General features: G+C 46.3%; 2 protein-coding genes across 3 annotated transcripts; one reads left to right on the plus strand and one right to left on the minus strand.

The window, feature by feature from the left end:
• Positions 1-814: 814 nt before the first annotated feature.
• ALG2 (ALG2 alpha-1,3/1,6-mannosyltransferase) lies at positions 815-6338 on the minus strand. 2 transcript variants are annotated; one of them, XM_034664190.1, is made up of 2 exons: positions 6010-6338; positions 815-3527 (listed from the first exon to the last, which is right to left on the minus strand). In XM_034664190.1, the coding sequence occupies exons 1-2, from the start codon at positions 6208-6210 to the stop codon at positions 2625-2627; spliced, it is 1104 nt and encodes a 367-aa protein (XP_034520081.1). In that variant the 5' UTR covers positions 6211-6338; the 3' UTR covers positions 815-2624. The 2 variants fall into 2 exon arrangements, with proteins under 2 accessions (XP_034520081.1, XP_002914973.2); XM_002914927.4 differs by having other exon boundaries at positions 5863-6329.
• A 186-nt stretch (positions 6339-6524) lies between these two features.
• Positions 6525-13492, plus strand: SEC61B (SEC61 translocon subunit beta). Its single transcript, XM_002914926.4, has 4 exons — positions 6525-6682; positions 6881-6978; positions 10254-10355; positions 13207-13492. Exons 1-4 carry the CDS (start codon positions 6680-6682, stop codon positions 13292-13294), a joined length of 291 nt encoding a protein of 96 aa, XP_002914972.1. The 5' UTR covers positions 6525-6679; the 3' UTR covers positions 13295-13492.
• Positions 13493-18670: the final 5178 nt, after the last annotated feature.

The following is an 18670-nucleotide window of genomic DNA, read 5'->3' on the forward strand; positions in this document are numbered from 1 at the left end:
CCTTTCTCACCCTGAGGACCTCAACAGGCCCACCTGCAGCGCGGTGGGGGGTTTCCCGGAAGAAATGCCACAGGAGATTGGTTAGGGCGAAGGCCAACGCGGTGGTGCAGTGGCTGGACTTGGAACTGGAGCTTTGAGACGGCCCACCCACCAGGCTGAGTGACACAGGTAAGCTGCTTCACCACTCTCCTCTCTGAAGGCAAGAGCACATACACCTCGGAGAACTCTGGATAAATGAGTTGTCTGCTGTGTATGTCGTATCATGCCCAGCACACAGCAATTGCTGGAAGAATCACTATTGATAGGGTCCTGGACAGTTTACTTCAGTGTGCCATGCTTCTGTTCTCCCTAGCTTCAGCTTAGTTTTGGAAATTGTGAACACCTCCTACGGGCAAAGCTCCATCCTAGGTCTAGGAGCCAGGAGTTAATTCAGCAGAGGCTGTAAGCTCATGGCACGTAGAGTTCTGCATCCCGCCCTCCTCCCCAGATCTGTGATCTTAGTGTCACCTGCTGGGACTTATGACAATGAAGGGAAGTTAAACTTAAGGCCCATGAGCCCCTGGTGTCCACTTTGGAAGGATCTGCGTAAAAATGGTCAAATAGGCCAAAGTTGTCGTGCTCTGAATGGGTAGGGAACAGTATGGATCTGAGTCTGTCCTAAACCTGGCTGTCAGAGCAACCAGGCCTTTCTGCAAAGGCTGCAGTTCCCTGGGGGAACACATGCACCAGCCACAAAATACAAAACCCACAACATGGGGATGACCTCTCTATTGGACTGTAAGCTTTCACGATGACAAAGAAAAGCAAATTCAACTTTTCATTCCCTAGAAGACTTAATATATTTGACTCTCGTTTTAAAGAACTCCTTTTTGATACAGTCATTTCATTACAATACTTCTTTGATACAGACTAATGTGATAAATTACAACCTGAAATTGCATTCTATAAAAAACCCCAAAGAACAATATGGTAATGCAGCACGAACCCACATGGGACTTCTACAGGTTTTCAGTATCCCCAGATTACAAGGCTAACATTTACATAGCCCATACCATGTGCCAAGTACTGTTTTTAAGCACTTCACATATATTATGGTAATCTGCCGTAACTACTCTATGAAGAATGTAAAATATTACAGCAGATGGAGAAGCTGAGGCACAGAAATGAAGTAATTTGTCCAAGGTCACACAGGCTGTTGGGCTCCCAGGCCTATACTCTTAGAATTGATGCATGTGGAGCCTTTGGCTACCGATCGTTGCTCTTTTTTAAAAATGAATTTAGCTTTTGGGGCACCTGACTGGATCAGTTGGTAGAGCATGGGACCTGTGATCTTGGGATCGTGAGTTCAAGCCCCATGCTGGGCTGGAATAAAAAAAAAAGGTAGAAAAAAAAAGAATTTAGCTATAAAGATATGTTGAAAAGTGCTTTTTGTTTCTTTGTACTTAGGCCAACAGGTAAGTAAGGAACTGTAAGACTGGTCTGCGCCACAAAAGGGCTAGGGTCCATGGATAAGGAAGGCCAGGATGGGAGGAGGGAGGTGGGAGGACGGTCAAGGAAAGCTTCACAGCCATGGCATCTGAAGCAGGACTTGAGGGACACAAAGCAAGTGTGTATTACGCTTAGTAGGAGCTTACTTGACACAACACCAGTGTTAACAAAGCCAATGACTCAGAGACATGAAGAAAGCAGACATACGTAAGATGCACACCCGACTGATGAGGTCCCTTTATGGCAACATCCAGTTTACTCTAGTTTCAGACTTCAGGCTTGGCTGTCCACACTGCTAACAATACCAAACAGATCACAGAGGCCCAAATCTAGTATGCTTTCTTTTCCTATGATAAACATATTTTATTGTCACATCTCAGTGTGCAAAAATATAATAAATCATCTTTGTAAAAAAAGTGCAGAACATTCTTCCTATGGATCCAGGCAAAGGTATGACTAACAAAAATTTCCTAACAGAGGATAGTGAATGCTTACGTGCATTGATTTTGGGAACTATGGTGACCCTGTTCTTTTTATGATTATTTATTCACTTAAGAGAGTGAGCGAGTGCACCAGCAGAGGGTAGGGACAAAGGGGGAGGGAGAAGCAGACTCCCCACTAAGCAGGGAGCCCAATGTGGGGCTCAATCCCAGGACCCTGGGATCATGACCTGAGCTGAGGGCAGACGCCTAACTGACGAATCACCCAGGCGCCCCTACAGTGACCCTGTTCTCATTATGCTATGAACCCAAATTAATTGACTTTAATGATGATATGCTTAAACTACAGTGTGCTAAGTAAGCCACACTATGACTCGAAATTTATAGGCAAAACAACAATCTAGAGAAAATATAACTGAAATTTTTTGATGAATGTGGAATTGTACCACTTTTATATCTTAACAATGGTAAGATATGGAATAATTATAGCATGAAAGATACTTCGTTTTTTCTGAAAAAGTAGATAGGAAGGCGTGCTGCATAGGAAAGTGGCTCAGGTTCAAGGTTCAAGTGTATTTTTCTTTTAATCGCTTCTGCAATGGACTCTAGGTTTCTTTTTCGGTTTCAAAAGTGAGTCTACAATCTACAAAAAATGATACTAATGAATACAGTATAAAGGCCTTTAAAAAAATCTGATTATACCAGCAGTTTGGTGACACACTGGTAGAGCTGTTCTGTAAAAGCTGCAGAGGAAAACTTCTCCTTCACCCTGGCTCTCCCAGCCAGTCCCATTGTGGCTTTTAAGGAAGGTTCATGGATGAACTTTTCCATCGCTTCTGAGAAGTGCACCGGGTCAGGCTCACACAGAAACCCTGTGACACCATGGACGACCGACTCTAAGGGCCCACCCGAATTAACTGCGATGACTGGGCACTGCATGTACATGGCCTCCAAAGGGACGATGCCGAAATGTTCATTGCTTGGTGTGTAAAGCACACAGGTACAGCCGTGGAGAAGTGCGATTTTCTGTGTGTCTGAGAAAGACCGCAGGAAGGTCACACACTGTCCAAGGTCAGACCGCTGGACCATTTCCTTCAATTCCTGATAGTGTTCCACATTCTCCAGGACTCTTTCGTCGTAACCACCTGCCATGATCAGATGAACTTTGTCCCAATCTTGGGATGTCAATCTTCCACGCAGTTTTACTAGGGCTTCCAGGGCCAAAGTCAGCTCTTTCTTCCTTTCGTATCTGTTGATGGAGAGGAACAGGAATTTCTTCCCCTTGGGGACGAGGTCATCGAGCTTTTCGGGAATAGCAGAGTCAAAGCTGGTGACATTCAGAGATGGGTAGAGGACATCGGGGTCTATGTGAGACAGTGACTTGAAGGTTTCCTTAAAAACGGCAGCTGTAAACCGGCTGTTGACTAGGATGCAGTCCGCCATGCCAGTGGTGTACTCCTCTACCCAGTCAATGGGGGCCCTGTAGAAGCGCTTCAGCAAAGAGTCTCTCCTGGTGAGAAGCAGATCTGGGAAGTGGCAATAAAACAGGATCTTCTTGCGCCGTCTGGCCAGCTTGAGCACTGGGATGCAGGCAGACACCTAGGCGAAGCAACAATCAACAGCAGATACAGACGGGTCAACTCAACTTCAACCAAGTCAAAAGCACACCCACCCCCCCGCCTGCTGGTCCGTGGGCTCGTCATGGGCCATGCCTGATTCTGCTTTGTGTTCCCCTGGACGCTTACCCAATACGATGCCTGGTGTATGGAAGGCTTGTACACATCTGCGGGCTGTGTGCTAAGTATTTTAAGCTGCAAGTCCAGTGTTTCCTCTAGAACAGCACAGTCCAACGGAAATAAAAGTCTAGTAACTACAGGACACCATTTTTTAAGGGTGAAATTTAAAAAATATTTATCTAAAATATTATCATTTCAAAATGTAGTTATCAAAAAAGTTAATGAGACACTTTACATTCTGTTTTTCCACACTAAATCTTTAGAATCAGATGTGTAATTTACACCGGCACCGCATCTCAGTTCGGACTAGCCACATTTCAAATGCTTAGTAGCTACAGGTGCCTAGAGGCTACGCTACCGGACAGGGCAGCGCTAGCACGTTTCTCCTCCTAAGGAACTGGAGTGCAGGCTCTGGCATCAAGATTGCTGGCTATGTGACCACAAGCAAGTACTCTTACCTCCCTCCGTGCCTCAGTTTTTTCTTCTATAACATGGTGACAACTGTAGTTCAAAAAACCCCGGGATTGTTTTGTGATCATTAAATGTACCAGTACATGTAAAATGCTTAAGAATTTAGCACATAGCACACGCTCAATGTTAACCATAATCGCTACTAAGCATGAACTATATGCTGGCATTACCAGAGACTTTCTTGTTGGGTAATCTTTACAAGTTACTTAATCTCTAGCTCACTTACCACTTGAATCCTGCCAGATTTATCAGAAGTGTCTAGGTTAGAAAGTAGCAGATCTGGAGAAACTCTGGTTCCTCCTACTTCCAAGCTCAGGTTTTTTTCCTAATTGCTAGTCTCGGCTGCCTCATGTTTAATGACTAGCTACAAATGCAGGATGTTTGGAAATGCCCACATTTCTTAAAAAGAAACAGCTTCTGTACAAGCAAAGAGGATCAAACTAATTCAGGCATAATAAACACACAAATACAAATGTGAAATCATTTCCACCTATCGGTTTGGCAAAAATTAAAATGGTTGATAACATCCATTGTGCACAAGAGCATGGAATTGTGTGAGAGCAAAATGACACAACCTCTTTGAAAGGCAAATTTGGCAACAGCTGTTGACATTTAAACTCTGGGACACCAACTTTATTTCTAGGAATTTACTCAAAGGACATGCTGCCAGAAGTAGAAAAAAGGTACAAGGATGTCCATTACAATACTGATCTATTTGCAAAAAACTGGTCACAATGAGTGTCCTTTAACAGGAGTGTGTATAAATTATGGTACTTTTAAACAAAAGCAGATTTTTCCAGCAACCATTGAGAACCATGAAGTCAATCTCTAATATTAAGGATGGCCCAAACAGGAATTCTGGTGGAAAAAAGGGCACGTGATCAAATAAGTGTTGTCATGGTCCTCACTATTACAAATAAGGTGCATCTGAGAACAGATATATATGCTAGTGCAGCTACAGGCAATTTCTGGAAGGACACACGAGAAACTAACTGGCTATCTTTAGGGAGTCGAATGGGATGGGACTTTTACATTACTCTCTCTTATACTATTTGAATTTTTGTTCTGAGTAAATGGTACTTTTTAAAATAAACTATTTTGGGGGGGGAAAAAGTGTAGAGTCCAAAATAGCTAGAGCCCAGATGCAGGTGGACATTATTACTGAGGTAAAGAACTCTGACTTCTCCCAAGACTAACAGGGAGCCATGTTAAAGCTTCACAGGGCATGACATGTTTCGCTTGGTGTTTTGAACACAACACTGCGGACGAACGAGGCGGCCTGTCTGCAAAAGCTACCAACAGTGGGATGCATGTAGCCTGGAGGTAGAGTCACCATAATTAATGCAGAGAGGGGAAGACCTACAAGTTACTAAGAAGTAAAAGGTGACTTAGGGTTCACTTCTAACGCCTGCGTTTCTTAGAGCAGCCCCAAGGCCCATGTACTTCAGAAGCGCCCCAAGATCCAGCGAAAATGCAGATTTCTGGGTCCCATCTCAGGGTTCCAGACTGAAAGCTGAGGGTGGAGCCCTGTAACAATGTGCAACTTTAATGTGTCCACACTAAAGTTCGAGAATCAGTCTCACTCCCAGTTGTCTTCTCTCCACATCAGCTCCGATCTCCGAACCGCAGGCCGGGAGAGCTAACCATAGGCCATGCAGTGCGCCCTCCCTAGCGGGAAAAGAAGGCGAGGCGAGGGTCGGGCGTGGCCGCAGTGGCGGCCGCCTCACCTGGTCGCACACGACCACGTCGAACTCCTCGTCGCCGAGGAACAGCACGTACAGCGCCAGGAAGATCATGCGCACGTAGGCGCAAACCGCGGCGCCGCGGCCGCCCCAGCCCAGGCTGCGCGGGAGCCAGTCCCCGGCGCAGCGCACCTGCAGCTCGCGGCTGTCCGCGAAGCTGTGGCCGGGATCGTAGTGCGCCGTCCAGACCTTGACGCTACATCCGCGCGCCTGCAGCGCCAGCGCCGCGTCCAGCACCAGCCGCTCGGCGCCGCCCACGCCCAGGTCCGGGTGCAGAAACAGCACCGACGGGTTGGGACCAGGGGCTTCGTCTTGGCCCCGCTTCTTCGCCATGGTCGGGAAGCCCAGCCAGCGCCCCCCGCCTTACCGGGCTTCCGCGCATGCTCCTTCCCTGCTCCCAGCGGGCCTCTGCGGGGCCGACCACGCCTCGCGGCGCAGGCGTCAGTTAGGCCACATCAGTGCAAATTTGCAGGCGCCCAGTGTCTGCCAGAAGAAATTTCCCGTCTGGCCGTAGCTATGGCCTCCCTTTGGTAGGGATCGTACTCTATGAAGGACGCTGCGATTCAGAGAAAGGAGGCGGAAGGTCTGTACTTCCCACACAGCGTCTGACCAAGTCGCCTCTTACAAAATTTGTACAGGCACATGGTGGGACAGCTCAGGCGTCCCCTGGAGCCGGCGAGGACCCTGCGAGGGCCCTGGGGGCGGGGCCTGAGGCAGCCTCTCCTGCCGCTGGTCCTTTGAGTACTCCACGGACCGCTTTTTGGCTGTCAGTCTCAGCTTCCTGCGCCTTCCAGTCTCCAGCATGGTAAGGCGGCCCCAGCCTTCCCTTCTTACTCCCGCCTCTTCTCTTCTCCCTGACATTGGCCTTCCGCCTTGCCCCCCTTTTGTGGCTGCCTTGGTTTCCCCAGCTTCTCCTGCAGATGCTGGTCTCGGCCGTCAGGGCCTGGGGTCGGGGGGCGTGCCGGGGGCGCTCACCCGCCTGTCTACTTGTCTTTCTCTGTAGCCTGGTCCGACCCCCAGTGGCACTAATGTGGGCTCGTCGGGGCGCTCCCCCAGCAAAGCAGTGGCCGCCCGGGCGGCCGGATCCACGGTCCGGCAGAGGTAAGGACCCCAGCGATCCTCTGGTTGTGGGCCCGGAGAGATGGGGACCAAGAATTCGCTGGTCCGGAGGAGGAGACCCTTGGATAAAAAGAGTCACAAAGGCAAACTGAGCCTCAGGTGACGTGGCCGTAGGTCTTGTGCCTTGAGAGGGAGGCGATGTTTTCTTCGAATGGCTCAATTTGGGGCACCTTTCTTGAAAAAGGAGTTAACAAAGTGGAGTAGCATCAGAGACAACTTTGAGAAAACTGATGTCATTGAACTGGTGCGTCTGGACCTCAGCTTTGCTGTCACATTTTGATCTGCAGGTCCCATCACAGTCCAACATGACTTGTCTGATGGAAAACTCAGTCTGCTTTCATCACAGCTTCTTCGCCAGTTTTACCTTCCGAACTTCTATAGGGCACTACTACTACTCTACATCCTAAGTCTTCTCTCCGGGTCATTTCCGCTCTACCCTGCCCTCCCCTCTGATTCTGTCACACATCTTCTTAGTTTTTATCTCAATCTTTTGTTGCTGAACTTAAAAAAAAAAAAATAAGGGTGGATACCAATGCTCTTAGTGTCATATCAGCCCTGCTGCCTCTCCTCCTCGCTTGTGATCCAGCAACAGCAAGCTTATTACTGTTGAACTCAGTAGACGACCCCTCCCCCCACTTTGGTTTATTCTGCAAGACTAAGCTCAGGGATTCTTGAGGCCTTTTCCTGACTTGGAAAGTCAGCAGTGGCTGTGAGTCTTCTCTTTTGCTCCCACAGCATTTTGCTCATGGGGTTATAATAGCATTCATGTTTCCATCTTTATCTCCTTTGTTAGATTTTGACAGAAACGACCCATCATCTCTATCCTGTAAGAAGAGCTGACAGAATAAGTGATGAATAAATGAAGGAATCAAGCCACCCTGTAGTCTTGGGATTTTTTGAAAGAACCATAGGGTATAGGAAGAGGGAGGCAGTTACACTGTGGCCAGAAAGGGTAAAATAGACCCCTAATAGAAATTTAAGAGATTAAAATGGGCTCTGTTAACTTTTACCTGGCTTTCTAGTGGAGGAATGGGAGATATTTTGAGTACATTTGGTATTTCCAGGTGCCCTGATTATCAAGTCCCCTGCATTGTCCCATGCGCCAGTAGGTGTAAGGAGTCTTGAAGAGCCTAGACTGATTTCTTTGGGGCTCCTGTAATTCCAGAAGACTGTGAGAACGAGCACTGCAGTTGGGAGGCCGTGGAGTAGAGGAAAGTGCACGGGTTCCAGTCCTGGTTTAGCTGATCACTTACCACGTCCACACTGGGTGTGCCATCTAGCTCAAGTTCCTTTTTATGAGCGAGGAGGAAGATTTCAGATACCTACCTCACAGCTTAAATGATGTATATCCTGGTGTGTGAAGGCTCTTCTAAGTGTATGAATTGCTGTGTAAATCCCTGTAGAATTATGTTTACTATTTCCCATCAGTTGTCTCATAGAAACAGCTGTACACATGGATTTATGAGTTCCCGGGCCACTGTGTAGCCAGTAATCAACGTGTCTGCACTAGAGTTTGGGGTAAAGGCCATGGCAGGGGGAGGTGGGGATTATGAGCAGAGCTGGAAGGGCAGTGAGAAGCGATGGTGGCAGTAGGGTTTCACTCACAGTCTCTCCCTGTGTGCCCTGGGGGCTGGCACACGTGCCGTCGGGCTGCTTCTGTGCGCCCGGGCTGCCTGCAGCATGCGGCTGAGCTTACGAACCTGATCCCCTTGTGAGGGGCATGTTCTGGTTGGGTGTTTTCTGCATTTTTCACATCCTACTTCTGCCCAAGATCTATGGCCAGTATATCAAAATAGTGAAAACAGGCGCCTGGGCGGCTCAGTTGTTGGGTGTCTGCCTTCGGCTCAGGGCGTGATCCCGGCGTTCTGGGATCGAGCCCCGCATCAGGCTCCTCCGCTGAGAGCCTGCTTCTTCCTCTCCCACTCCCCCTGCTTGTATTCCCTCTCTCGCTGGCTGTCTCTCTCTCTGTCAAATAAATAAATAAAACCTTTAAAAAAATAGTGAAAACAGATTACAAAATAATTTTTTATAAGACATATACTCCATTTTAGGACCGGGATTACAGCGAAAGCTTGATTGTTTTTGTCTCTTTCGGAGCATATACAGTAACTTAAAAACATTTTAAAGTAGTCATTTTAAAATCAGATTATATGGAGTCAGGGCTTTTAAAGCATGGGTTTATTACTTGACTTCACAAAAATACATATGAAGAGAAACAGAAATTCATTGTTCAAATGAGGCATCCATATGTGTGGGCAAGTGGATGGGCTCTGGGGTCAGAAGTGGGTTCACGCCGCCCAGCCATCGCACTACTGGGTGTTTACCCCAAAGATACAGACGTAGTGAAAAGAAGGGCCATATGCACCCCAATGTTCATAGCAGCATTGTCCACAATAGCTAAATCGTGGAAGGAGCCGAGATGCCCCTCAACAGATGACTGGATTAAGAAGCTGTGGTCCATATATACAATGGAATATTACTCAGCTATCAGAAAGAATGAGTTCTCAACATTTGCTGCAACATGGACGGCACTGGAGCAGATAACGCTAAGTGAAATAAGTCAAGCAGAGAAAGACAATTATCATATGATTTCTCTCATCTATGGAACATAAGAACTAGGATGATCGGTAGGGGAAGAAAGGGATAAAGAAAGGGGGGTAATCAGAAGGGGGAATGAAACATGAGAGACTATGGACTATGAGAAACAAACTGAGGGCCTCAGAGGGGAGGGGGGTGGGGGAATGGGATAGACTGGTGATGGGTGGTAAGAAGGGCACGTATTGCATGGTACACTGGGTGTTATACGCAACTAATGGAGCATCGAACTTTACATCGGAATCCGGGGATGTACTGTATGGTGACTAACATAATATAATTAAAAATCATTAAAAAAAAAAGAAAAAAAAAGAAGTGGGTTCACGCCGAGCTTGGCGGCCTGCTGGCTGTGTGGTCCTAGGCACTACTGAACCTTTTATGAGCCTGTTCATTTATACGTGGGGTACGGCGACTACTTTCTGGGGTGGTTTTCATTAGCATATGGCAGGTCCTCAGTCCTTAGTGGTCGTCACGATCATTGGAGTAAAAGCAAGAATATGGGGGGTCCAGCAAAGAAAGTGTTTTTTGTTTTTTTTGTGAGGTTTGTTTTTTTTGTTTTTTGGGGTTTTTTGGTTCTTTAACAGTGTAGTGGTAGCCTATGTTATAATGCTATAATAAGGGCTTCCGAGAAAAAGCTTTTTGTAATATTTCTTTTCTTCCAGAAAAAATGCTAGCTGTGGGACAAGGAGCGCGGGACGCACGACCTCAGCGGGCACTGGGGGCATGTGGCGATTCTACACGGAAGACTCACCTGGGCTCAAGGTGTAAGTGTTGGGGAACAGAGCTTGTGTTTCTGTTGAGGGTCACACAGCTGAGACACCAGTGGCATTTGCTCTGATGAGAGGTACAGCACACGACAGCTTCATTCGTGCAAGAGGGGCTCCCTTTGGTTGGTCTGTGTATCAGTCATCTAGTTTAGGGCCTGGAATAACATCATGGATTGAGTGAAAGCAAGGGAAAAATCTTCATGTAGCTGTGTCAGAATAAATCATGGGAACAGAGACAGCTGGAGGGAATACTGCTTAATTAGGTGAAATTGCTCTTCATTTGGTGTTCTTGTCCCCGACTGAGAAATAGGAGTAACCACCTGAACTGGAGTTGGGTGATTTTTCAGAGCTCTCCCGGAGGCACACGCTGGCCTTGTTACAGCCTAACGGGAGTGTCTGTATTAGGCTGTGTTACCAAAAGTTCTTTGGCCCCCTTTGTCTTTGGTGGGTGGCAGGTGACCCTGGAGGGTGAACTGTTCTTCAGTCCGGCAGTGCTCAGTAGGTGATGGGACATGGGCATCCAGGGTCTGCAGGCCTTGCTCGCCTCACTTTTCTGTGGTTTCTGGTACCGCGTGGCAGAGCTCGTCGCACAGGTCCCTTCGTGTGAGGCTCCGGACGCCCCTGCTCACAGCTGTCTCCTGCTTAAACCCAGTGGCTGAGGGCTTGGAGTGAGGACGCACTCCCTGCTCACAGAGGCAGTTACGTGGGGAAGACGGCCAGCCGGGGCTGAACTGCGTCTGCTGACTGTTCGATCGCATGCTCTTCCCACACTGCTTGTCTGGTAGAAAGAGGCAAACTTAGATTTATTTGGATTAGTTAAATTAACCCGTAGCTTGACTTGGATGGCAAATGTAGCTGACGAACACTTCACTAGAATTCTTGGGATTTGGTTTATTGAGTGATTTCTTACTGTTCTATTGAAGACTTGGAAGGCGAGGATGGGTTTAGGAAATCATTCCTGGGGTTGGGGTATGTGAGTTGGTGGCATGAAAAACCTTTTGGTCTTTGTTTCCAAGGTAATCTTTGTGAGTATTTCAGAGAGCAATTTTGAAGCCCCTTGCTCTTCAGGGTCTCCGGAGAACTGACTTTATGCTGTTCTCGAGAAGTTGGTCAGACCTGTCTCCTGGGGGTGTCCGGCCTGTGCCTGCTCGCGGCTTCGTGCTGGCGAACAGCCAGGCTTGCGTGCTGCCAATTACTGCTTGAACCCTCCCAGGAGAGACGCGACTCCCAGAAGTGTCATAAACCATAGTTCATCATCAGTAAGAGACAGATGTTTGCAATGAAAAGACACAGTTGGGAATTTATATCCACAGAGCCACACCTTGGAGCTTGTTGCTGGTTCTTCTTAGGAGTTGCGAATTTTTTTTTTTTTTTCAGGCTGATAATAGCAGCTCCTGGGAGCTCCTATAAGCCTGCATTGTGTTCATATTAACTTATTTAGTACCTCAGCAGCCCTGTGGGAGAGGCACTGGGATTGTCCCCATTTTACAGATGAGGAAAATGAGGCTCAGAGAAGGTGAGTAATGGCCACAGTCACAGCTCATGGGTGACAGAGCTGGTTCCCAAACTCCAGCTGTCTGGGAGCTGCACTCTCAGCTTCGTGCTGTGTTTCATGTTGCTCTAACATTGCACCAAAGTGGGGGGTGTGATTAAGTGTAACTCGATGAAGATTCCTTCCCACGTACTTTTAAATTTGTTTACTCCTGTAGTTGTACAGATTTTGGAAGAACAGAATAGTGAGCGAGGACTTCGAACTCCGTGTGTTGTCTCTCGGCCACTAGTGGACTCTCTTATTCCACTCTTCCGTTGCATGACTCCACTGCCTTTGCTGTAAAGATTTCTGGGTTTTTTTTCCGATGTCCACTCCCCAGTTGTATCTGGGAGGTGAAGTGACATCCTGAATTCTCCAAAACCCGTGTTGGCAGGAAGAGTCATAAAGGAGGGGCCCGTCACATTTCATCGAAGTCAGCATTCACAGGTTGTGTGGGATTGAGGGGTTCTCCCTTTAAGAAACCCGTGGACTCATTCTCAACTTGAGAAGCATTTGATTTAGGGAAGGACTGATGAGTAAAACCTATTTCCTTCCTTTAATAAACTCATACATGGAACTAGATGGGAACCTTAAAGAGACAAGCACCCTGCTCAGTGTGGAATCTGCTTCTCTGACTCCTGCCCCTCTCTCCGCTTGCGTGCGCGTCTCTCTCAAATACATAAATCTTTTTTGAAAAAAAAAAGAGAGGCAAGCAATAGGTATCGAATCAGAAAACTGGAGTTCAGATCTCTCCTTTCTGTTCTGGCTATGTGTTCTTAGGCACGTAATAAATAATCTCTGAGCCTCTGTTTTCCTTGTTTATAAAATGAGATTAATATTTGTCCTGGGTCATGAGTTTGCTGATCAAGTGAAAACACTTTGTAGCGTACAATGTGATATGTGTCTTTGTATGACTAGTACATTCTAGTTAGACAATGGTTGTCTTTATTAATTTGAAATAATAGTTTGGTAATTAGGTTATTTTCACTTAAAGAGTTGGGGAAATTTTTCTTACTATTTTTTATTATGGAAAATATCAAATATATGAAATTAGTATCTCCAAGACATCAATCATTTGTATACATTTTAATACATTTTACTAAAAGATAAGGATTCCTTCTAAGTAATAACAATGCCATCCCCACACCCTCAAAATATCCATAATAATAATTTGGGGAATATTATTAAATGTTGTAAATCATAGTCTCGGATGAATCTTAGGTACTCCCCCTGCTTTATCGCCTCGGCAATCTTTAGTGTTACAACTATAACATGTATTATTACTAAAAGTGAGCGTGCCTTCTCTTCTCCTTGCAGTGGCCCTGTTCCAGTATTGGTTATGAGTCTTCTGTTCATCGCTTCTGTATTTATGTTGCACATTTGGGGCAAGTACACTCGTTCATAGATTCAGCTACATCCATCTGTCTGTCATCTGAAGAAGAAGGAAAAAAACCCAACATATCTTGGACCAAAAGCATAGTGATTTTCTGTTTGTGAGAAAGAAATACTCTGTAAGCTTATTGTTTTACAGGGAACTTAACATGAATTGATTTTAAGGAATCGATTTTTTTCTATGGCTAATAAACTTTTTAATTCATTTATACCAAGTCTCATTGCTGATACCTGACTACTAGGGCCCTATCTCTCTGCCTTTAGATTTACAAGTGAGTATAGAGACAACATTAGGGGAAGATTGTTTTCTTTGTTGGATTAACCGTTCCTTATATGAGCATGTAGTCACTCAAATCCAAGATACTGTAATTGGCCGTGGCTTGTTTTCTTCTAGGTATTTCTGTCCTGGTGATTGTTATTTTATGTGTTCTGTGATTATTAATGACTGTGCCTGTGACTCCATCAGGAAGATCTGTGTTCAGAGGCAGCTGGTACCCAGGGAAAGAGACATAGGGATCATAAACCAGATATCTTGGATAAAATGTTTGTTCATTCTGTTCGTCTCTGAAATTGTAGTTGATATTTTTGCCTCTTGTCTCTCTCAGCTCCTAATTCTGTGAGTGTAGACCAGAGATTTCCATTGATTTCTCACTAGTCATTAAAACTGTTTTGAAAGAATTTATTTGGTAAATTGGATTTATCAAATAAAATTTTGTTTTCATTTTGAAAATTTTAATTTGTAACAATCAGGTATAATAATTAAGGGACCTTAATAATCAGAGTGAGATAGCAGCATTTTTAAACTGAGTTGATATAATTCCAACCCAAAATAAAAAAGTTTGAAGTTTTACTTAGCCAATGTCGCCTTTCTGGGTATAAGCATTCAGTTTTTCGTCCACCCTAGGATACACCCAGAATAGCTCAGCACATAGCTCAGGACTGTAAGCCAGGATTTCTAGAGTCGGAGATCCATCTGAAATGCCCTAGTTGTCAAGCAGAATCACAAAATGAAGAGGTGTATTAGTTAAAAAATAGATAATTTTAAAAATCTCTTTCTCGAGTCTATTTAAGGAAAACTTCCTAGAACAGTTAAGCAGCTTCGTAAGTGTATTTCTTGAGCCCTGTCTGCGGAGTAATTTTAGGTCTGGAGAACCAGGTTTAAATGATGAAAAGTATCTTTTAAACAGATTTCCTAAGGCAGTATATGGGTGAGTGTGCTCTTACAAATCCAAACAAATGGCAGATTATTGGGGGAAAATGATGGAAAACTGGTTCCCTTGGATCCTGGGCGCTGCTCATCGCATGAAAATGCGGCATCTGTCTTCATTTTGAAATTCAGGGGATAAAGTCAGTTTCACTTGGAAGAAATTAAAGATTCGATGGGATTTTTTTCCCCCTGATATTCAGGTTGATGGTTCCAGTAACAGCTAAAAGTTAGGTGTTTAGTTTGCAAAAGAAATCTGTTCCTCTGGGGTGTCTTTTTTTTCTGGGGGAGATGCTGAAGCCACTCGGACGGGCGAGCTATTTGGTTGTGAAGGGCACGTTCTCTTCACTGCAAGATGCTGCCTGTTGGCCCCGTCTGCCTCGCAGTGGCCTCCAGCGCACTGATGGCCGAAAGTCACGGGGTTTTTGGAGCTAGCGATTTATAAGAAAATGCTTGTTTTCCATGGCAGAGCAGGGAGAGGCTTCATTCAGCAGAAAGAAAATTGGTGATTGGGCATAAAAATGTACAATATCTATTATGTTACGTAGCTGCTTTTGGCTCCGATGATACAATGCTAATAGCGTAGCTGAGAATCTCAGTGTTCAAGCTGTTCCTTTCTCTTTTCTTCTTCAGCTTTAAAAACCGGGCTAAAGGACACGTACCGTAGAATGCGCCATCCTAACCCGTTTCCAGCGTGTAGGTCAGGGGTATTGAGCGCGGCATATTGTGCAACCGTCCCCACCAGCCTTCTCCAGAACTCTTTCATCCTGCAAAACCGAAACTCTAATCCCGCCAAATAACCCCCCCCCCACCTTCCCTTCTCCCCTCAGCCCCTGGCCACCACCCGTTCTTTCTGTCTCTGAATTTGACTCTCTCAGGACCTCAGAGGAGTGGATCCTTCTGTGACTGGCTTAGCCCACTTAGCATCACGTCCTCGGGTTCATCCCTGTTGTCGCATGTGTCAGGGTTCCCTTTGTCAGCCTTTTTAAGGCTGAATGACGTTCCATTATATGTCTCTGCCACCTTTTGTCTTCCTTTCTTTTAATACAGAGATTTCTAGAGTGTTATTTCTTGAGCCCAAGAGGACCATAAGCCATTCATAGTAATTCTGAAAGCCTAACCAATTAGATCTTTACTTGTGTGAAATCTGCCCAGGCCCAGAGAATTCTCAAACCCGCTTCACTATGGGCTATAATTCTAGCCACTTCCGAGTGGCGGCGAGCCAGCACATGCGAAGCAGAAGGGCTAAGTGATTAGAACTGAGAAGTTGAATGACGTCGTAACTGCGGTTTGGGCCAAGCCTTTTAAGTCACTGGGGAAAGGGCCCAAGAGTCCCTGAGACTAGCAAGAGGTGGAAAGACAAGGATCCCTGGCTCCAATAGTAGCCTGAACACATTCCAGTAAAACTGGGTGAGAGATCTGTTCCTGGGAGAAGGGGAATATGCCAGAGCTTTTGTTTCACACCTGGCTCAGTCTAGACTCCAGTTTTTTTTCCAGGTGCTGATGTCCTCCTAGAAAGAATTGAAAAAGACATTCTGAAATGTTACAAATGGTGGCATCAAGTTAAAATGGAGGAAAACGTCTACAAAGCTGGCTTTATTAAACAGAAAATCCCGTACAGTATGTGGAGTTCTACGTGCACGGCGTCCTGCTCCTGATTCCCGCAAAGCACTACATCCCCCCTCACTGCAAATGCTGCAGGAGGAGGGTTCAGGCCAGGACCAAGTCTGTTTGACTCTGGGGCCACACTTGGACGTCCGAAGTTAGCGTACTTACTACTGCATCTTCCAGACTTGGAAGTGTACCCCCCGAGTTCACCTGCTGGCCCTGCAGTTTACCAGTTGTGACATCCTGGTTGACTCCCTTCCTCTGCTCTCCTCTCGTTTGTCTTTTGTGTAAATGCCCATGGGTATTGAAGGGTATTGAAGGAACGGAAGGCAAGCTGAGGACTAAGCAGAAGCTGACACCCCACAACCCTCCCCCCAGCTGGGATATATGTGACATTCCTCAGGCACTCCTGGCTGCCCTAAAGCTAAGGAAAGGAAAAACAAATAGTTAAACTTACCGAGATCACAATCCTGCAAGACCTGAGTCTCCCTCAGTTTACAAATGTCTTAGCAATCTACAAGAACAAAGCGTTTCTATCAATAACCTAGCTTCCAGAAGGAATGTAGATACAATTAAATGTCCATATAGCCTGCAGCCCATTGACAGATGCTTGAAGCGGGCAGAGCATAATGTTCCTCCAGGAAGCTCCCAACTGTCTTCAGGTTAACGCCTTGCTAGAGGGAAAACAACCTTAACTTGACAATGGCAGGGCCTCCGGGATCCTGAGTCTTTAACATATGAAAGTCCTTTCGAAACCTCCTTTTTTCCCTACCTCCCCCAACCCCATAGTGTATCATCAGTCAGCCCTCACAACCCGGTGCAGCAGCTCTTTCTGCCCATGGGTCCTGTCCCTGTGCTTTTTAATAAACTACCATTTTGCATCAAAGACGTCTTAAGAATTCTTTCTTGGTCGTCGGCTCTGGACTCCACCCCACTGAACCTCACCTGTATTCCACAACCTCATCAGGTGTGATGATTCCCACCAAAAAGGATTAAATGAGAGAAAAGGTCCCAGCGCGCTGTTAATTAGCTGATGGCTAACAAGTGCTTCTTTTCTTTCTTTTTTTTTTAAAGATTTTATTTATTTGAGAGAGCATGAGAGAGAGAGAGATCAGGAGCAGGGCAGAGGCAGAGGGAGAAGCAGACTCCCCGCTGAGCAGGAAGTCCAATGCGGGACTTGATCCTGGGACGATGACCAGAGCAGAAGGCAGATGCTTAACCAACTGACTGAAGCACCCAGGGGCCCAACGAGTATTTTTTTCAATAATTTCGGAGATGGAGGTTTCTTATTTAATCTACAAGCAAGTGAATTTACCATCTGCCCTATTTTACACAATAGTAAATGGAAGGTCCAACCACCCAGCTTGTTAACTCCAGGCCTGGGACTTTCCCACTAGAGTCCGATAGACAGGATTACCAAGTATTTGAGGTGAGGGCGACAGAAGGGTATCACAACAGCTTCCGCAATACAGCTTTTAAAAATAACACAATTCTGAGACCGTGCCACGCCGTGGTTTTGTGTACTTCAAGCATCGTATAGCTTCAGTTTGAGGTTTTGGATTCTGCAGAAGAAACTGGTTTCTTAGGAACTGCCCTCCTGAGCTTTGTTCATCATATGGAACTTTTGTGTTTGTAGAGAAAGCATAGTGTTTATTCACTCAACAAACATTTACAGATCACTGTGTGCCATGCCCTTCTATTGGGGTTTTTGAAATGACCAGGTGAGGTCCCTCTCCGTTTAAGAAGGCTGGGCATTCGGCTCCTTGTCGCACCTGGGCGTATGGACTCTAAATAGCTCCATGATTACGGAGAAACCCAACAGGGAGCCCTATCAAAGCCCACACGACTTGGTGAAATGAGTAGCTGGGACCATAGTATTCAGAACTAGTTTGCTCGGGGTGTGTGGGCAACTGCACCGGGGATCGAGAAACTGTCACTTCCTCCCAGGAAATCCATACTGGCTGGTCACTTGTCCAGGAGAAGAAAACCAGGGCAGCCTGAGATTCCCTAGCTGGGGCGGCTGAGAATTCACTGCGTCCTCCCACTGTGCGGTTGCGGAGCCCGGGGCCCGGAGACCAGGGGCTTCGCGCAGCAAGTGCAGAGCGGAGCAGAGGCCAGAACGAGGCTTCCTGCTTCCAGCGGGAGCTCCTCCTCAGAACTGCGCTGTGATCCTATGCTGGGCCGGTGCCTAAGCCGGGGAACTCTCCAGAGCCTTGGCTGTGGACCTAGGTAAACCGAGTGGTGGGCTTTGATTAGTGGGCAGTGTGAATCAAAGGGGGAGGAGTAAAGGCTGCAAGGTTAGCTAGTCAAAATAAAATGAATTCTGTTAGTAAATTTAGGAATGGGGAGACAAAATCGGGAGAAGCAGGCCACGGAAGCACACTGTCTGCGTCCTTGGGCCCACGTGTGTTAGGTGAGCCAAGCACGTGAGGCTGACCGAGCAGGGTTAAGGTGGAGGCTAAACGGCTTAAATACTCTTCCTGGCAACTTGGCCCCTTTCCCGTGTTAGAGACATTGCAATAATGTACAATGTGCAAATTAACTGTGAACAGGAAGCAGAGACTAGTCAGTCATACG

The sequence above is a fragment of the Ailuropoda melanoleuca genome, chromosome 7, assembly GCF_002007445.2.
Source record: "Ailuropoda melanoleuca isolate Jingjing chromosome 7, ASM200744v2, whole genome shotgun sequence".
NCBI classification, from domain to species: Eukaryota; Metazoa; Chordata; class Mammalia; order Carnivora; family Ursidae; genus Ailuropoda; species Ailuropoda melanoleuca.